Genomic DNA, 19,237 nt, shown 5'->3' on the forward strand with positions numbered 1-19,237 from the left:
AAGGGCTTTGGCATTCTCGGCAGAAGACAGGGAATGACCCAAGACAGAGAGCCACGAAGGAAAGTGCATGTCTCTGACACGACAGGTCATCTGGGGATGACAGCAAGGGGCAAGTGGCCATAAGGAAGGACTTTATGGGCATAGGTAATTGTTGCGGGGAGAGAGCCCGGGGAGGGGACAGAAGCATAAATCGCACCTGAGGTTTTATGGAGATCATATTAAAGGATAGGGTTGCAGGGTGGGTGTAGGGAGGGAAGGCAGGAGAAACGAGTCCAGGCAAGAAGCGAACATAAACAGTTTAATGACAGGACAAGGGCATGAACCCAGATAACTAAAAGGACAAATTCCAAAGGCACTGAAGAGTAGAATCAACAGGTCTCCGTGACTGGTCTGGACGGTAAGGGAGAAAGAAATCACAGACATTCATAGCTTAGAAGACAGAGTAACAAGACTTAACCAAGATAAATGATAAGAGAAACAGGTTTACCTAAACCAAAAGTCTGGTTTTGGAGATACCGTGTCTGAAGAGCCTGCAGAACAGTTAGCAGGAAAGAGACGGGTCTGAAAGTCGGGTGGGCAGCTGTTTCACTGTGCGTAGATGACAGACGAAGTCACAGAGTGAGACCACTTAGGGAGATCAACAGAAGATCAGAGGGCCAAGGGTGGGAGCGCTGACACTGCAGGAGAAGGCGAGGCAGGAGAACCCAGGAGAGAGAGACTGATGCCAGGGGTGCCATTGCAGCCAGGAACCCAGAAACTTAAAGAAGGAGACCGGATGTGGTCAATGCCCCAGAGGTTACAGACGAAGCCAAGACACATCTGAGGGCTTCCCTGGTGGCGCAGTGGTTGAGAGTCCGCCTGCCAATGCAGGGGACACGGGTTCGTGCCCCGGTCCGGGAAGATCCCACATGCCGCGGAGCAGCTGGGGAGCCATGGCTGCTGAGCCTGCGCGTCCGGAGCCTGTGCTCCGCAACAGGAGAGGCCACAACAGTGAGAGGCCCGTGTACCGCAAAAAAAAAAAAAAAAAGACACATCTGAGAAGAGGTGGGTAAAGAGGCTGGAGGGCATCAGGCCTTCTGCTCAGTGGCCTCCAACCAGGGAGGGGCCCAACGCCAAGGCTCCCTTTGGCACCAGGAGATGTTCCCAAAGGCCTCCTCATAGCAGAGTTGGTTGTTCCACAGTCCCGTCATTTCTACAAAGCCTTTCTATCTCTTGCAAAGATAACATGAATGATTGGTCATGTGGCAGCAGAAAGAACAGCATGTCCTGAATCCTGTTCACAGTCCTACCGCAAATTATGCTCCTTCCTTTTAATGTTGTTTTCAAAAGAGATGGCTCCAAAACATACCACCATTTCTACGCTAATTCCATCTGTAAAAGGTGGCCTTGGTTTTTGGACAGTAGGACCATCCCCATCTAGACCGAAGGCATCACCTAGTCCCCAAGGAAGCTGAGGGCACCAAAAACCCTGAGGTGTCGATCCTGAGAGAGTGCTCGTGCTGCAAGCCCAGGGCAACTAGGATGCCTTCCGCAACTAGGCCCCCCATAGGAACTTCCCTCCATCTGATTTCACGTACTTTCATCTGTTGTATTCACCTGACTGGAATTCTCATGCATTTTGTGTCTCTCATTTGACTGTCAGTTACTTGAGGGCAGAAACAGTCCCTACAGCCCCAGACCTGTGCCTTCTTATGACAAAAGTACTGACTGTTTACTCAATCTTTATATTTATAACTCCTAAAGACAGACTTGGACATTGATCAAACTACACCTGGCTGCGGATTCTTTCCTTTCATGAAAAGAACTTCCGTCCGCACGCTATAAAGGGAAACTGCAGCGTCCCCAAGACAGCATAGTTTACCGTCTCAGCTACTCAGGCAGACGGGAACTGGGATAGGGTTATGTGCTTGTAGCTACCAAGAGAGAAAGGGCAAGGGTCATACTTCTGGACAACGTATTTCCTGTAAGAAGCGATACCTGTCGTGGTGGAGACAGATGAGTCTCCTTCAGTGTGACCAGAGAGGACAGAACTACGACTAAACGCGGCAACTTAATGATTCAACATACGGAAGAATTTCCTAACTACCTTTCCCAAAAGTCTACCCAGTAGTGAGCTTCTCTTTTCTAGCAACATTCAAGTAAAAAATGAACAACTTCTTTTCCGAGACATGAAGCAAGGGTTTCTAAGGGGTGGGAAACTGGACTAGAATCATTTTAATAATTTTTAGTCTAAAGCTCTACAGTTTCTGACTGCACTCTCCTTCAGAAGGAGAACCACACCCTCTTCTTCACATCGGCAGCTCCACAACATCTTAAGTTCCCCTTGATGTGTGTTAGAGGTGAAGGGAGGTGGAAAGGCTGCCTTTGATATACAGACATCTGGGCCAGTTCAGAGTCTGAGGATGACCGTGTGAAGAGGATACTGGGTTTGCCTCCACAGCTCCCAGCCTCCCTTCCAGCCTAGACATCAGGAAGCTCTTAGGCCAGGCTTGCAAGATCCCCCGAAATCACATGGAGAAGCACTCCCTGGCCCAGAAACAGAACTACGAGCAGAGGGGAAAGCCTCACACAGCTTTCACCGGCATTGCTGCCACGAAGCAAACGCACAGAAAAGTGTCCAGAGAAAATCTCAGCCCTTCCCAGCTCTAGAAACTGGCTTGTTCCCTGATACCTTCGCAGGCACAGCTCAGGGACCTACAGAATCGAAGACAGGCCTGCCATCCAAGCCTCAGACTGCCCAATCACAGCCACCTCTGTTTCGCTGACAAAAGAAGAGGGTCTTTGCTAAAGCAAGCCTGGGGGAACGGTAAACATGGCGCCTTGTCCCTTCAAACGTCCATCTCCACCCTGATGGCTTCTGAGGCCAACCAGCTCATAGTCTGGTCCAGCTGGAAATTCCATCCATGAACTATGTTTCAGGGAAACTGGGAGGAAAAAGAAGCAAAATGAGTGCCCAAAAGGAAATAATGAAAAACCACTGCTATTTCTGGGGGTCCCCAGCCACCATTCCAACACTAACAGGGATAATCACCGCCTTGTGCCTCTCTGGAAACGGGTCTTCATTTCCAGGCGGTACTCTGGCAGCCTCTGAGTTTAGTCGTCGTTTCCCGTTGTGCTCCTGGCTCAGTGCACACAGGCTAAGCACCGCAATTAAAAATTCATCTATTTTTGGTTCTGCCCTGATGATGCATCTCTGCGAGTGCTCATGAAGCTGTGAGGAAGGACTCTAGGTTGGACGTTCCTGCCAGCACAGGGCAGCCACATCCTACGGTGCAGCACTGTGGTTCCACTCAAGCTGGGGTGGCTAGGATGACCTCGGGAACACAAGCCTTCAACTGTCGAGTCACGATTTCATGCAGCGCTCTTTCTCTTGGCCCTAGCTGCTGAGAAGAGCTGCGGAACTTAGTGATAAAGATGGCAAGTAGCCATCAAAACCTGAGATTTCAAATTGGCAATTCCAGTTCGACATATGACAGGTTAATGAAATATAATATTTATAGAACCATTCATAACATTCAAGGGACTGAAGGAGTCTGGGAATCCAGAAGGGACACAGCTTTTGATTTTTCTCCTTAAGTTATCAAAATGCTTTTGGTCACAAAGTTTAAGAGTCATCCCCTGTGCAGGGAAAATGAATCACTGGGAGGCTGATTTTGGTATTCAAAATAGAAATGGGCATCAACATCAGGAAATAGATGTATAGGGGACTTCCGTGGCGGTCCAGCGGTTAAGATGCCATGCATCCAATGCTGGGGGCGCAGGTTCGAACCCTGGTCGGGGAAATAAGATCCCACATGACGCGCGGCCAAAAAAAAAAAAAGATGTATGTTACAGGCCAATAAAAAAGTGTATCTTAATAAAAAGTCAACAAAGAATAACAAGACCTCACAATTTATGCATCCTCCCTGCAACTGTTCAAAACTGTCCATGGAAAAGACAGAGAACCACACTCTGCCCTCAGGTGAGTCTGCTCGGCTCCTGAAAGCGTCTGCCATAGGGCTTCATCAGGGAGAAGAAAAACATTACTGATTTCCCAGAAAATGCTGAGTTGGCCCTTCCCAATTTTCAGACTGTACCAGGAAAGAAGCTGCCCCAGGAAGCATCAGAGGCAAGCCTGGGCCTAAGCAGTGACTTCCAGCCAAGGCCAGGAGGCAGCACGTGTTTCCCAACTTCTAAGGGTATGACCGAGGCTGGGAGTGAGGCCGCCATTCTTAGGCAGCCCGCTGGTTCCCGGCTCTCATTTGTTCCCCTCCAATAAAGGCAGCCAGAGTTCTCCGGGCCAAGCCTGGTCTTGACTCCAGGGAGTTCCAGACCCTCTCGGTGGAAGCTCTGCACAAATGAGCTGGGGCAGGTCCTGTCTGTGAATGTTTGCATCATTCCACCCACTGCTCCCAGCCGACTGCTGCCAGCCCTCAGGGAATCACAGGCGCTGACTGTTCTGACTCCCGGACCAGCAGAAAGGCCAGGCTTAACTGAGAGATCAACACTGCACAGTGAACACCATGGGCCAGCCAGGAGCACGTCCTGTTACACAGAACCAAGTGGCAATGCTTCTGTAGCCAGGTGAGTTTACATTCTCACTCTTTCTCTTTACAAAAGCGACTGCCCAGGACAGAGCACGCACCCAGACTTATGAGAAGCCTTCTACCACACATGCCTCCTTGCTTCCAGAAAGGAAACTCGAGTGCCCTGGGGTTCTGCTGCCCGAAAAGATCCTATGACTGGGTGGGATAGGGAGGGTGGGAGGGAAACGCAAGAGGGAGGGGATATATGTATACGTATAGCTGATTCACTTTGTTATATAGCAGAAACTAACACAACATTGTAAAGCAATTATACCCCAATGAAGATGTTAAAAATAAATAATAAATAAAATTTAAAAAAAACAAAAAACAAAAAAAATTGCTTAAAAAAAAAAAAGATCCTATGACTTTTGCCCCTCACCTCTTCCTTTCTACCTGCAGCATTTCAGGTGCTGGCATGTGGGTCATCATGAAATCACTGCCTGTGATTCCACTCTCGCTGGATGTCTTCCTGCTGACTTTGGCTTTCAGTGTAAAGCCCTAAGAATGAAGGCTGCTGTACATCCTAATATTCCCATGACAATGACACAGGTTGGAATTACGCAGCATCTCCCCACCTGTTAAGTCATAGCATAAGGAGAGCACGCAGTAACCTGTACTCTGCCCTCAGCGCTGAGACATCGCTGCTTTTTGCAGAAACCAGCTAATGAAACCAACATGGCAATCACAAGGTTCCTGTCTGAGATCCCAGATTGAAAGGAAAAACCTGTCTCTCTCAACTCACTACTTTGTGTTACTCTCGGTGTCCCCTTTTCCACACTGTCCATCTGGGGAAATGCTACTCAGCCTCTGAGTCTCAGGTCCAGGGGCACCTCTGCTGCTCCTCCTGCAGCCTCTTGACATCCTACTGCAGGTTTAACTTAGGCAACTCTACCCCTTTTGGACTATAAGCTCCTCCAAGGCAGGCACTGTGGCATATTTATTTTTGTCTCCCTAAAGCCTTGCTCGGTGCCTGGCATAAAAAGGGGTCTAGTTAAACTTTGGCCAGTGAGTCAGGGAGTCAACCCCCCATGGGCAGGTAAGGAATTGTGTTCCCCTTCCAGAGAACTTTCTCCCTCCCCTCCCCTAGGGAAGTCCGGTACCTTGTGGAGCTTGTCGGTGTTGTCGTAGTAACCCTGAAGTTCCTGGTGCAGCACCCGGTTCTCCTCCGTTAGGATCTCCACCATCTGCTGGGCTCGCTCCACGATCGCAAATGCATCCGGACCAAGCTGCTGGCTGGGGGAGGCGGCTGGCGTGGGCTGCGAGGCTGCCAGGGTCATCGGAGGTGGAGGTGGCAGGGACACCGAGTGCAACGGCCCGCTGACGGAGGAGTTCTGGGAGGACATCGGGCTGTGCTGCTGCACCGTTGACGGGAAAGGAAGCTGGCAGGGGCGGCTGCAAGGGAACAGAAGACCAGCAGTCAGACCCCAGGGCCGTGGTGGGGAGAGGAGGGAAGCCCAACCACACGGGCACTATGGCTGGTTTCTACTGCCAGGGGTCATCACTGACGCACGGTCCAAGCTAGGTTGACTGAAGCAGCTTCAACCCTCCATCCCACAGATATTTAATGTGCTCTCCCCATCGGAATCAGCACTGCTCTGGTCACTGAGGAAAGAGTGGAACAGACAGACAAGGTCCCTGTTCTCATGAAGCTTACGTTCTCGGGGAGAGAGACCGGCACACCATCACATGATAAACACACAAAGCCAGGTACTGAAAAGTAATGAGCCCTCTCCAAAGAATCAGGGGGACAGGGACAGGGAATGACTGAGTGGCTAGGTCATACCGAAAGGTCAGCGGTGGATGCTTGAGTCGAAGTCTGTTGACAGACAGGAGGAAAGAGTGGTTGGGGGCAGGGGGTAGAGAAGTGGGAAAAGTGTTCCAGGTAGAGGAATCGCCTGCGAGTGGGGCTTAAGGCAGGACTTAGAGGAGAAGATCAGCTGGAAGAAAGCAAGTCGATACAGAGCACAGCCAGCAAAAGCAGCACAGGCTAAGGCCAGCGGGATGGGCGAGGGTCCTTGTGAGCCAAGGCCAGCCCTTCCCTTAGAGTGCGAAGGGGGGCTGGTGGGGGAGCTGCTTCCACTCTGAGTGGCATGTAGATGGGATGTACGTTGGCAAGGATGGACCAAAGGTGCCCAGTGAGGAGGCCTGGGTGTGGTCAAGGTGAGACCTAACGAAGCCTCAGAGGGTAGCAGCAGAAAAGAAATAGTACATGGATCTGGGGTATGTTTTATTTATATTACGTATGGGGAGAGGGAAAGTGAGAAAAAATTTTAAATTACTCCTAGATTCTGGGGTCCACACAAATGGACAGGGGTACCATTTAATGAAATGGGGAAGTCTTAGGGAAGGAACAAACTTTGTGTGTTCTGATTTGCTGAGATAAGGAGGTCTGAGGATCAAAAGTCTGATTTTAACCAGGTTAAAAAGAACACACAGGGCTTCCCTGGTGGCACAGTGGTTGGGAGTCCGCCTGCCGATGCAGGGGACACGGGTTCGTACCCCGGTCCGGGAAGATCCCACGCGCCGCGGAGCGGCTGAACCCGTGAGCCATGGCCACTGAGCCTGCGCGTCCGGAGCCTGTGCTCCGCAACGGGAGAGGCCACGGCAGGGAGAGGCCCGCGTACCGCCAAAAAAAAAAAAAAAAAAGAACACACAGAGGTGTCCCTTGATGGTTCAAATTCTGGGTACTAGCTCCTTTACTAGAATTTCCACCTTCTGTTGCCCCTCCCTACCGAGCCCCTCCTCACGATTCTGTTAACCTGTTTCATAAGAATCATTGTATTTTCTTTCAGCCAACAACAACTTCTATAGGTATAAACAGCAAAGACAGTCTTGGCCTCTAGTTTTCCAACCACGGCTGTCGCTCTTCTGCAGACTTGGGAAAAATGCTTTTTTTGCTGTCCCCTTCAACCTTTAGGTCTCAGTCTGGGAACTGGGGTGCTAAGAATTATCAGCAAGCCCCAAATCATCAACTTTCTATATCAAGGGGTTGAGATCCTTCTACTCCATAACAGTTTCCTGTGCCACTTCCCATTACTTGTGGCCATCCGTGGCCAACACTCTCAGAGCTACTACGCTTTTTCTCGGGAGCTCATCTGGCCTTATATTTCCTTTTGAGTATATTTGCTGGAATGTTTTTGGACCCTGTCAGCCTCCATAGCTCTCATTTTGTAAGTATCTCTTAGGGCATTTTAAGCATCCTCTGAATGCTGACTCCTGGCAGCTAAATGTCAAACTCTAGCAGAACAGTTGACAACGGTCACCTTAGCCCTCCCTACATGGAGACGCAGTTACTCCTAAAGACGAGCTCAAAAGGAACCCAGCAGATCCCACCAGAGTGACTAACCACAAGCTCTGCTCTGGTAACCAATGTCAGAGCGCTCCACCGGGGCTTAGGAGATAGTTCCCAACTAGATTTCCTTATGCCTTCGATCTAGGCGCCCCATCCATTCCATGTTAAAATAGCTGGGAACTAAGTTCCCCAAGTCAAGGTAGAGAACCGTGGAGCTCAATGTGGTTCTTTCTTCCTTAAGTGTCTCAGATTTCAGAAAGGAGTGCTGTCGATGGGGAAGTGCAAACCCTCCCTCCTCCCTCCCTCTCCACACCTATCATTGAATACTTAACTATCTGGCCGTTATGAAATAAAACAGTTCTGCATTCTGATGAATTTGTGCCCCTTCCACACTGAAGTGTATGTGAATATGTGTCGCCCTGTGTGTATGAGGAGGTCTGTGTGTACAAAGTCCAACTCCACAGCGAGAGTGAGATGCCCCTGGTTGCTCTTCACAACGCCCAACTTTCACCCCAGATCACAGGACCTCCTATCAGTCGTAGACCCAGAAAACCATAGATCCTTAGTGAGTACATGCATTACCACAGGCTGGCTAAATACTACGGTGCAATTTTCATGGACAGAGGTTACCTTGGCAAGAGACAAAATGCCACGAATTACACTGCCTCAATTCAAAGGCAGACACCCATCCCTACCTCCTCGGTTCTCCCTTCTCACTTCATCCAACGCGAATGACAAGCATGGCGCGTCTCCTTGGAGCTGAAGTGGGCACAGGCGAGGCATCTGGGCTTGCCTTTGACCCAGGCAGCTTCAGGTGGGGCTTCTACCTTTTAACATTTATTGGGCTCTGGGATTTGGAACTCACAGTCAGTGATGGGCTTATCTTCTCGGTCATCCTTTTCCTTTATATAACAAAAAGGGAGGTTTTTCATAATGCCAGCCTAAGCCATCCGCGACAGTGACGAGTTACCTGAGTGGCAATGCAGGAAAAGGGTGTCTGCCAAGCTTGGAGACAGAAAGAATGGGTTTTTCAAAATGGGAAGTCTTCTATTAAATAGAGAACACCGGCCTCACAAAATAACTCGGTGACACATTCAAGAAGCACCGTATTACAATGGACGACGTGCAGCCAGGAGAGCAAACCTCTGTTCCGTGGCTTCGCTACTCAGCCAGCTGGGGCTGGTAGGCTCAAAGGTCTGTACAAGGCAAATCTGGCTGAGGGTAATGAAGAGGAAAGAATGGTGGGGGAGGGCCGGAAAATGTCACGATCATACCAGTGCTATGAAACAAGCTACCCCCAGCTTCCAAAGATAACGCCACCAGCAGGATCAGCCTCCAGCAGGATAAACCCTTCCTCGTAAGGGACACAAAGAAAAGGGAAAAAGAGGAGAAGGGAACCAACATTTACTGAGAAACTACTTGTGACTAGAATTCTATGCCACAATCTTCAATTTGTGAGCCTGTTCCTCCTGTTAGAAAGTGAAGGCAGAGAGCTAGGTTACTTGACATCACGTGTCTCCCGGAACCATCCACCACCTGGCTTATTGTTAAAGGACTTACGGAGTTAATATGTATAAAGCCAGGCACAAATTAAGCAGTGGACGAATGTTAGCTATTATCACCATTATTGTAATTATCATCATCTATATCCCAGAGCCTAGCCCTGAGTGTGGCTTTCATGAGCAGTCCGATCATCTTTTTCTGTTATGGCTGACATTTACTGGGCACTTTTTACGTACCAGTCACTGTGGTACGCACCACTACATGCGTCATCTCATTTTGACCTTTACGATTGCCTTATAAAACAGGCATCATTGTCAAGTCTCTGTATTTAGATGAGAACAAAAGGCACAGGATGGTAAGTAACCTGCAAAATGGAACAGAGATAATAGAAACATAAAGGAGATCAAAGCCCAGGCTTTTCAGTTTCTGAGTCCTTGTAGTTCACTCTTTCCCTGAACAGACCATGTGAAAGCAGGGAGGGAAGGCAGCCACCCCTTGGCCTCTGCTCCCGCGGTCCTGTGGCTCAGTCTGAGCCACCACCACATCCATGACTCATATCCTAACAACAGCATCACAGCTTTTTGTAGGCTTGAGCCACCTCGGGAGAAGCATGAAGGCTAGAAACCTGCCCCTGAGTTGTCCTCTTGGACTGTTACTTACCTTCAGCATTATTATGTTTCATAGGTTAATGTCCCTTCTACAGAGAGCATTCAACTCACATTTATTGAGGGTCTATGCCATCTGCCAGTTAGCACATTTCATCACCTTGCTTAATCCTCACACAAACCAAGGCAGGACCACCAACAGGTCCTGCTCCTTTCTCAAGGAACCAAATGAGCCTTGGGACACCACAGAAAGTGACCTCTTCCCACATGCCACTGGACTGACCAGTTATTTAAATACGTCTGAGCAGGGCTGAAAAAGCCTCTTTGCCCCAAGCCCACAGTGATGTATTAGAAACAAGAATCAAGGAGCATTTAAAGAGCCACATCTAAGAGACAAAATAGGGGGTCATACTGGAAGTCGTGCAGGCTGGTCTTCCATCGTCAGTGACTTGGACCACACCAGGCATAGCCTGACCCCAGAATCTGCACCCGCTTCTTACTTCCAAACTTACAACCTTGCCTGAATCACACACCTGACAACCTACCTTCTCTTGAATTTTTAAATACAATATTATTTAATTTTTTATGCATGTGTGTATTATTCTCCCTAATTATTAGCATGCATGTTTTTTTGAGGGTAGAAAAGCATGACTTATATTAAGTCGGTACCCAGTACATTTTTGTCAATTGATTTGGCCCCTGAACCCAAGAGCAAGTTAGGAGACCATATACGCTCGATGCACTTTCAAAGACTGACTCAACCTTCAACATTGTTTTATTAAGGAAGAGACCTCTGGTATTTAGATTTGTTCTGGATCACATAGGTAGAATCTCCAATCATGACATTGCCAATATAATAACATAGCTCCAAGTCACTGCCGTTCTCATGTATTGAGTGGTCACAAAATGCAGCTCAAAACTGGAGTGACAATGTTATTTGGACTGGGGAAACGAGGTCATTGGAGACAGCTAATCAGCATCCATTTGCTTCTCTCTGCATACAGTAAGGCTTCATAAACAAGCTTGTTTAAATGTATGTGTTTACATTATACCTGTACGAAATGTGCCATGAATAGCACTTTACATCCACTGTCATTTCATTCTCACAAGCTTGGGCATTCCCTGCTCTCACACCATATATTATTATTCTGTTTTTAAAGTATGCAAACTAAGGCTCAGAGGATCACAAACCAGAGATCTCAGTCTTTATAAAGCAAAACAATGGGCTATGAACTGGGGGTTGGAACCCGCATACTCCCACCACACCAGGGCTTTTGCCCCATGTTGGTACAGGAGAGCACTGTTCCTTAATATGGGGTCTCTTTTCCCTGCTTCTGCTTCCTTCTAGCCAAGTAACCATGGGCAAGTTTTTAACTTCTTCGTCACCTTTAAATGGTGATGATAACAGTATCTACCTCAAGAGTTGTTGTGAGAATTAAATGAGATAACGCATGTAAAGCACTGCACATAGTGTCTATCATTAGGAAACTATTGATACTTAATAACTGCTAGCCTCTGCTATTATCACACACTGCTAACGGGTGTTAGGAGAAAGGCAAGGGACAAATGCACCCTTGGGTGTCGCTTCCTCTTCAAACACTATGTGTTGAGAATCCCAGTCCCTAACACTAAAGCTTCAACAAGGAATAAAAGCAAATGCTAGCACCATAGAATCTTCCATTTCTGAACTATTTGCTTGCAGTGCAATGCACAACAAGAGTATAAAGGTGATGCCTGTACACGTCGGGATACTCTCTCTTGAACACAGATTCTCACTTTCTTCTAGACCTGTGCTGTCCAAAATAGTAGCCACAAAGCACACGTGTTTACTGAACACCTGAAACGTGACTCATCTGAACTGAGATGTGCAGGAAGTGTAAAAGGCACATCAAAGTTTGACGACAGTACAAAAAATGTAAAACATCTCATTAATAGATTTTTATGTTGATTACCTGTTGAAATCATAATATTTTGCATATAATGGGTTAACTAAAACATGTATCTAAAAATATGTTTTTAAATGGATTAACTAACTGTATGGAGGTTCCTTAAAAAACTACAACTAGAGTTACCATATGATCCAGCAATTCTACTCCTGGGCATATATTTGGAAAAGACACATGCACCCCAATGTTCATAGCAGCACTATTTACAATAGCCAAAATATGGAAGCAACCTAAGTGTCCGTTGACAGATGAATGGATAAAGAAGATGTGGTATATAAGCACAATGGAATATTACTCAGCTATAAAAAAGAAAGAAATAATGCCATTTGCAGCAATATGGATGGACCTAGAGATTATCATACTAAGTGAAGTAAGTCAGACAAAGACAAATATCATATGACATCACTTATATCTGGAATCTTAAAAAATGATACAAATGAACTTATTGACAAAAAACAGAAACAGACTCACAGACATAGAAAACAAACTTACGGTTACCAAAGGGGAAGGCAGGGAGGGATAAATTAGGAATTTGGAATTAGCAGATACAAACTACTATATATAAAATAGGTAAACAACAAGGTCCTACTGTATAGCACAGGGAACTATATTCAATATCCTGTGATAAACCATAATAGAAAAAAATATTTTTAAAGAATGTATATATGTATGTATAACTGAATCACTTTGCTGTACAGCAGAAACTAACACAACATTGTAAATCAACTATACTTCAATTTTTAAAAATGGGTTAACTAAAACATGTTTTTTAATTAATTTCACCTGTTTCTTTTAACTTTTTAAAAATGTGGCTGCAGGAAAAATTTTAATTAGATATGTGACCCAGATTACACTTCTTTTCTTTTAAGGATGTCAATGTCTTTATTTTTTTTAATTTAGCCATTTTATTTTTTTAAATTTTTATTGGTGTGTACTTGATTTACAGTGTTGTGTTTGTTTCTGCTGTACAGCAAAGTGAATCAGTTATACACTGATTCTTTTAGATTCTTTTCCCATATAGGTCATTACAGAGTATTGAGAAGAGTTCCCTGTGCTACACAGTAGGTCCTTATTGGTTATCTATCTTATATATAGTAGTGTGTATGTGTCAATCCCAATCTCCCAATTTATCCCACCCCTTCTTTCCCTCCTCACATTATATTTCTATTGTTGAGCACTGCTCTAGTCCACATTGCATGAACACCAAAAGGCCTCATTTTGGAGATAATTCCAGAAATCAGTAAGCAACAAAACAATTCATGCAAACAGACTAGCAGTCCCCACTCTACTGTCCCCAGATCCCCAAGCATCAACGGTGATCAGCAGGCTATATTCAATGTATTAAACTATATATTTATCTACAGTTAGGCCATCATGCTAACATTTAATAAATATGGCTTGTGTGACTGACAAAAATTGTCCAAAACACAACAGGAAAAGAAACATCAATGGATAAACAGATGAAGGATATGATCAAGTAATTCAGAAGAGAAAATGCAAACAGCTAAATACATTTCCTAAAGCAAACTTATTAGTAGAGAAGTAAAATCAAAACAACTGTTTTCCATTTATCAACATTAACAATTCAGTTCAGTGAATGTTTACTGAGCCTCTAAGCAAAGATTCTTTAAAATTCTCAAGATATGATACATATTAGCATTTCACCTGAGTAAAAAATAATATACAGAAAAATGACTAGAAGGAACTATGACAAAAGGTCAGAATGACTATCTCTAGGTGATGAAATTAGGGATGTTTTTTCACTCTTCATATTTTTCTGTTCTTTATATAATTTCTACAATGAACACGGATGGCTATTCAAAAAACTTTCACTAAGTAATATATGTTATAGAAAAATTAGAAAATAGAGAAAAATTAGAAAATAAAGATAAGCCAAAAATGAGAAAAATTAGAAAATAAAGATAAGTCAAAAAATCAGCAGTTATTCTAATAATCAGAGAAAGTAAACAAAATAAAATAAAATAATTTTAAAATGAGATGAAAATAACAAAGGGCTTCTTGGCTGTGAAGAGGTTCAAATTTTAAGACTTCTCACTCAATAAAAATACCTCTTATTTACCTAGAGATTTCCAACTTAGAGTATTTTCTTATAATTTTCTAACCCTCAAAGCAACAGTGAATGGAGTACTTAACAATGGTTACAGCTGGATAATGGGACTGCAGGTAATTTCTATTTTCCTTCCTTTTTTTTTAGGGAGTGGAGGAAGTGGGAGTTATCTATATTTCTAGATTTTCTACAATGAACACGTTTCATTTATGTAAGGAAGAAAATCAGTTAGTTTTAGGAAAAATCAGCTGTAACAAGTTGCACATAAGGCAACTGAGTCTCTGAGAACTTATTCAATTTGCTACAAAGTGGGAGAGCCAGGACTCAAAACCTCTCAAATCTTCTTTTCCCAAACCCACAGCCTTCCCACCTGGATCCCTTTGGCGGTGCAGACACGAGACTCATAAATGTTCAAATTGAGACTGGTGTCTTGGGTGAACTAATATCAAAATGATTGCTATGCAGGATGCATATGGATAATCCCCTTGTTTGGAGAAGCCACTCATTTAATGCATTGCTGCGGGAATTGTGTTAGATTTCCTGAGAAAGTAACCTGAACTTGACCCTAGCCTTTTGAAATTCCCACACTGCAGAGTTGCTTCTCACAATAAACAGGGCATTTTATTTGGCTCATCCAGCCATAATTCAGCTTAAAAATTGTACAAACTCCTGAGTTTTAATGCTGGTATTCAAAACACATGTTTAGCTGGTGGAATTTATTTTCTTTAATTTATTATTATTACTATTATTTTTTGCGATACGCGGGCCTCTCACCGTTGTGGCCTCTCCCGTTGCGGAGCACAGGCTCCGGACGCGCAGGCTCAGCGGCCATGGCTCACGGGCCCAGCCGCTCCGCGGCATGTGGGATCTTCCCGGACCAGGGCACGAACCCGCGTCCCCTGCATCGGCAGGCGGACTCTCAACCACTGCGCCACCAGGGAAGCCCTAGCTGGTGGAATTTAAATAACACTCCCTGGTCTCACTTTCGTTAAGAGCAACGCATAGTTGTTAATCCAATAGCCTTGGGTCTAGCTCACATTTTGATGCCACATAGCAATTCATTTTCATAGGTGTCTAAACTGCAAATCAGCACTTTGCAAACACACTTACTCCAAAAATCCTCCTTCCTCCTCCAGCCGTTTCCAACTCAGAGTAAGACCGGACCATCAAACACTCTTTCCTGTACTACAGCACATTCCAGACCTCACGCCCACCCAGAGGTAAGACCTGCTCTTTAGCCTGTATCTTTATGCTTGTTCACGTTGTACACTGCATTCTGGCTGCACTGTTGGATCGATGTGTGTTCTTGGGGAGAGGCTTTCTCTCTCTCTAATTCGCCACATGTGCCCCAGGGCTGTGTCCTCTCTGCTCCCTCCCTCCTCCCTGCACTGTCTTTTGACATGTTCCCAGAGAGCATCAGGAACTTTGACTCTATGCTAAATAAAACCACATCAGGAGGTTTATCTGGGGGAAAATGTACAGGGCATTTGTTAAAGGAAAACATGAGCGATTTGGGAGACCAGTCACACTATAGGGTCCCTCCATTAGTGCAGGAAACCGCGAGCCCCTTGCACTGATGGGAAGGATGGTGGTGGTGATGCCGGCTTGCAAAGAGAAGGAGCAAATGTGCTCTGTGGAAGGGGATCCACGGCACCGCTGGCTCTGACATCATCTTGTAAGAAGATGCTTGTATCAGCCCAGGACAGAAGGGCTGGGTCAAACACCACCACTCCTTGCTTTTATAGTATCTATCTACACACCAAGAATAAAATGAATACATTCATAGATGAATAAACTATCAATAAACAGTTACCACTCTTCCCTCTGCCTCTGGGAAGCTAGTAAATCAAACCCCGTATGCTGAAAGGCAAGACTCAGCTAAGATAAAGGGCAGAAAAGGTAATGGACAGGCAGAAAGAGAGTGCCTTTCATTGACAGAAGTCATTTTTAGTCTTTTTCTCATACTGCCTGAAACATTAAAAATCACTATAAGAGTACGTAGCATCTTCCATAACTGAAACCTTCTGCTAAACACAGGCTAAAGCAAATAACTCCATATACTGCTGGTATACTGCTTCACAGTCCCCGACCTCCAAATGAAAGCAAACCAAAGACAGCCGAAGCTCACAACCTACAGCTGTCAGCAAGGTTCAGTGTGCTCCTAAGTCTTCCGAGGTATCTGGGGAGAAAGGGGATCCTGGTCCCAGGGGGGCGGAACACAGGCTGGACATCAGGTGTGACATATAAATCTGATCAGAAATTCACCGGCTAAGTGACACCAAATAAAACCGGAAATCCTTGGCCGTGGTCGAGTGTTTACACTCATGGGAGAGGCACTGTGTGGCAGAGAGGTCCAGGGCTGCACCCCGGCTCCCGCACTTTCAATCTGGTGCCTGTGACTAAGCTACTTTAACCTCTCTCTCTCAGCCTAAGTTTTTATCATATCATAAATCCCCATATCATAAAATGGGGATATTCACAGTATCCATCCCTGAGAACTGTTTTGAAGATGTAGGAGGAGGACCCACACAGCGCCTGAGGCCTATGCTACCACTGCCTCTGTTCCATTGTTACCTGAGAAGCGTGGAGATGGAGTTCCAGAAACTGGAAAATCAGAGCAAGTATTAGAGAAAACAGGTTTTAGTTTATTCTGAAGCCATGAAAATATACAGATCATATGAACACAAAAATACCAAGGGTCAATTTTCAAAATCAAATCAATCTAACTAGTCAAATACACGGCCCCCGCCAAATTAACCAAGCTAATAATTGCAAATGAAAATTAAAAATTAACACAATTTGCCTATTACATTAGCAAAGGCTTTGTAATTATAATGACTAGTGTTGGTCATAGGGCAGTGAAGCAGGCACTATTATATTTTCATAAAGTTATATGGTATCAGAAGTCATTAAATATTTAACTAAAATTTACCCAATAATTTCCTTTCTAAATAATGATGCCTAAAGAAGTAAACCAAAATATGGAAAATTCGATGTGCAGGATGATGGTCTCTATACTATTTATAGAGAAAAAGATGTAAATGATATAATTTATGAAATATTATGCAGCAACAGAAAGGATGGTTATGAAAACAAACATTGTAGAAAAAAACTTGTAATACAATACTATCTAAAAAGAGCTAAGATACTAAACGGAATATAATCTATGATTACAACATGTGAAAAAATTAATTTGTACAGGAAAAATGTTAACAGTGGTTGTATTAAGAAAGTAGGATACTTTAAATAATCTTTTAGCATCTTTAGTTTCCACTTTCAGAAATATGGACAGATTTCTTTGGAAAACAAACATACATTTGACAACTGTGCTCCAAACTGCTTTGATGAAAGTCAGATCATCCACTGGTATTCATTCGTGCATTCACTTCCATTAACGGTACAGACTGCGTAAGCCAAGTCACAACTCTTAGAAGTGCTCTGGTTCCACAAAATGTGTCAGAGTTAATATCAAAATTCTTCCTTTTCTTCATTTTTTTTAAAGCCTAATTCTCCAGAGAACAACCTGCCCAATTCTCACCTTGCCCTTATTTATATCCATTTCCACTTTCAGGCTGAAGGAAACGGAAGAAAGGGCAGAAACAAAACCAGAGTCTCCATCCATGGCCACTCATGGTCCCTGGAGGTCCCCACCAGCCACCTCAGTGGGGCCAGGTCGCCCTAGTCCCTCCATCTCCCCAGCCTCACTAGCACGCTCATGAAAAAGGCCAAGGTGTGCAAGTCAAGTACACCTTGACTGGTGGTCTCTCCATGGGGTTTCCCACAAAAGGAGTCCATAAGCCACCACATCTCCCATCATTCACAGATCAGAGCAGGTGAGAGAATTTGTAAGCTATGGTGACTCAGTAATGAAGGCAAAAGAACTCCAAGTTCTTCCTCATCTTATCTTAAGCTCTATGCTCTTTGGACCTTTCCACCTCTAGGCAAAACGAACTGAAGTCTCGACAGGCTGATGGGTTGGATCAGAACACTGAACATTCACAACATACTGAGGCCGTTTTTGCAGCACGCGGCCCGGACGTGGACCCAGTAATCTCAGTCAGACTCAGAAGAGTCTGAGATTACTGAGTCTCTCTGACTCAGAAGAGTCTGTGATGTATTGACCCAACAGCCTGCAGCTTCCCAAACCATCACTATTAATGACAAACTGATAACCCATTAAGCACAAGGGAATGTGTCAGTGAAATTAAAAGGAGCCCTGCTCTTCTCGTGGGTCAAAGATAACTTGAACATCACACACTGCTGCACTTCAGATCCAACCCTTGGAGCTCAGGCCACACTGAAGGTGTCTGAAGCAGGGCTGGTGTGGACGCAACTTTGTTTACCCTGTCGGCCAAAGGTTGCACTGCTGGAGTCATGCTGGCTAGGCATGGCCAGGCTCACAAAGGCGCCTTGTAGCTCTGCGGCCCAGCCTCCATGGCCTGTCTGTTACGTCTTCTGGGACATTTTGATGTGTCATGTGGACCCAGCTGTCAAGCCTGGCAATCAGGTCAAATCCTTCATACATTTCTTCTTCTTTTTGATGTCATAACTTTGAGACAAATGACACCGCCCACCAATAACCGGCTAGCCCTCCAGGAAGGGCTTCCCTCCTCCCCTTGCTGTGTCTCCCACTCACAGCACATCTACTGCCAAATGACGAAAAGCAAAATGACCCACTTTATGCGTTGCCATTTAACAAAGAATAAAGCCGGGCAGAAGGAAGGAGACTGGGTCTGGGGAGATTTTCACTTTCTATCAGGATCTAGAGGCTGACTTAAACAAATGCGAACTATCACAAACCGGACTCTGATATGATTCTGGGATAAACATCATGGATTATTTAGCTCTGACAAATCAATGTTCTAAAAACCAGAGATCTGAAGGTTTATTTTTCTTCTTCAAACCTGATAGTTTTTAAGTTTAAATTTCTCCCTGGCTTAAGGAACCATAAAAGGGTAAGAATAAGAGCCCTCCCGGGCCCCATCTTGATTCCCCAGTGGGGTCAGACTGTGCCCACTGAGTTCTGCTGCCTGTCGGGGGCCTAAAGGTTGGTATAGTGCTTCCCAGCTGCCATCCCCCACCGAAGGCAGGGAAATGTGTCAGCAGCTGGGAAGTAAGTGGCAGGCCCATCAGCCAGCTCTCTCTCTCTCTGCCAAGGCCCAGTCACTCCCTTTTTGCAAGATGTATGGCCAAAGTATGCCCTGCACACTGCCATGGGGGTGGCACGGGGAAATCTCAGCTCATTTGATTTAGAAACA

The 19,237-nt window shown here is 45.3% G+C and overlaps 1 protein-coding gene across 3 annotated transcripts in view; it reads right to left on the bottom strand.

Annotated features, from left to right (window-relative positions):
• AMOTL1 (angiomotin like 1) overlaps positions 1 to 19,237 on the bottom strand; it is a 173,033-nt gene that overhangs the window by 44,697 nt on the left and 109,099 nt on the right. For all 3 annotated transcript variants that reach the window (XM_060018092.1, XM_060018090.1, XM_060018091.1), the window contains one exon: positions 5,666 to 5,957. In XM_060018092.1, coding sequence (XP_059874075.1) covers positions 5,666 to 5,957 — 292 coding nt within the window. The remainder of the gene's footprint in view (positions 1 to 5,665; positions 5,958 to 19,237) is intronic.

The sequence above is a fragment of the Delphinus delphis genome, chromosome 8 (assembly GCF_949987515.2).
Source record: "Delphinus delphis chromosome 8, mDelDel1.2, whole genome shotgun sequence".
Taxonomy (NCBI): domain Eukaryota; kingdom Metazoa; phylum Chordata; class Mammalia; order Artiodactyla; family Delphinidae; genus Delphinus; species Delphinus delphis.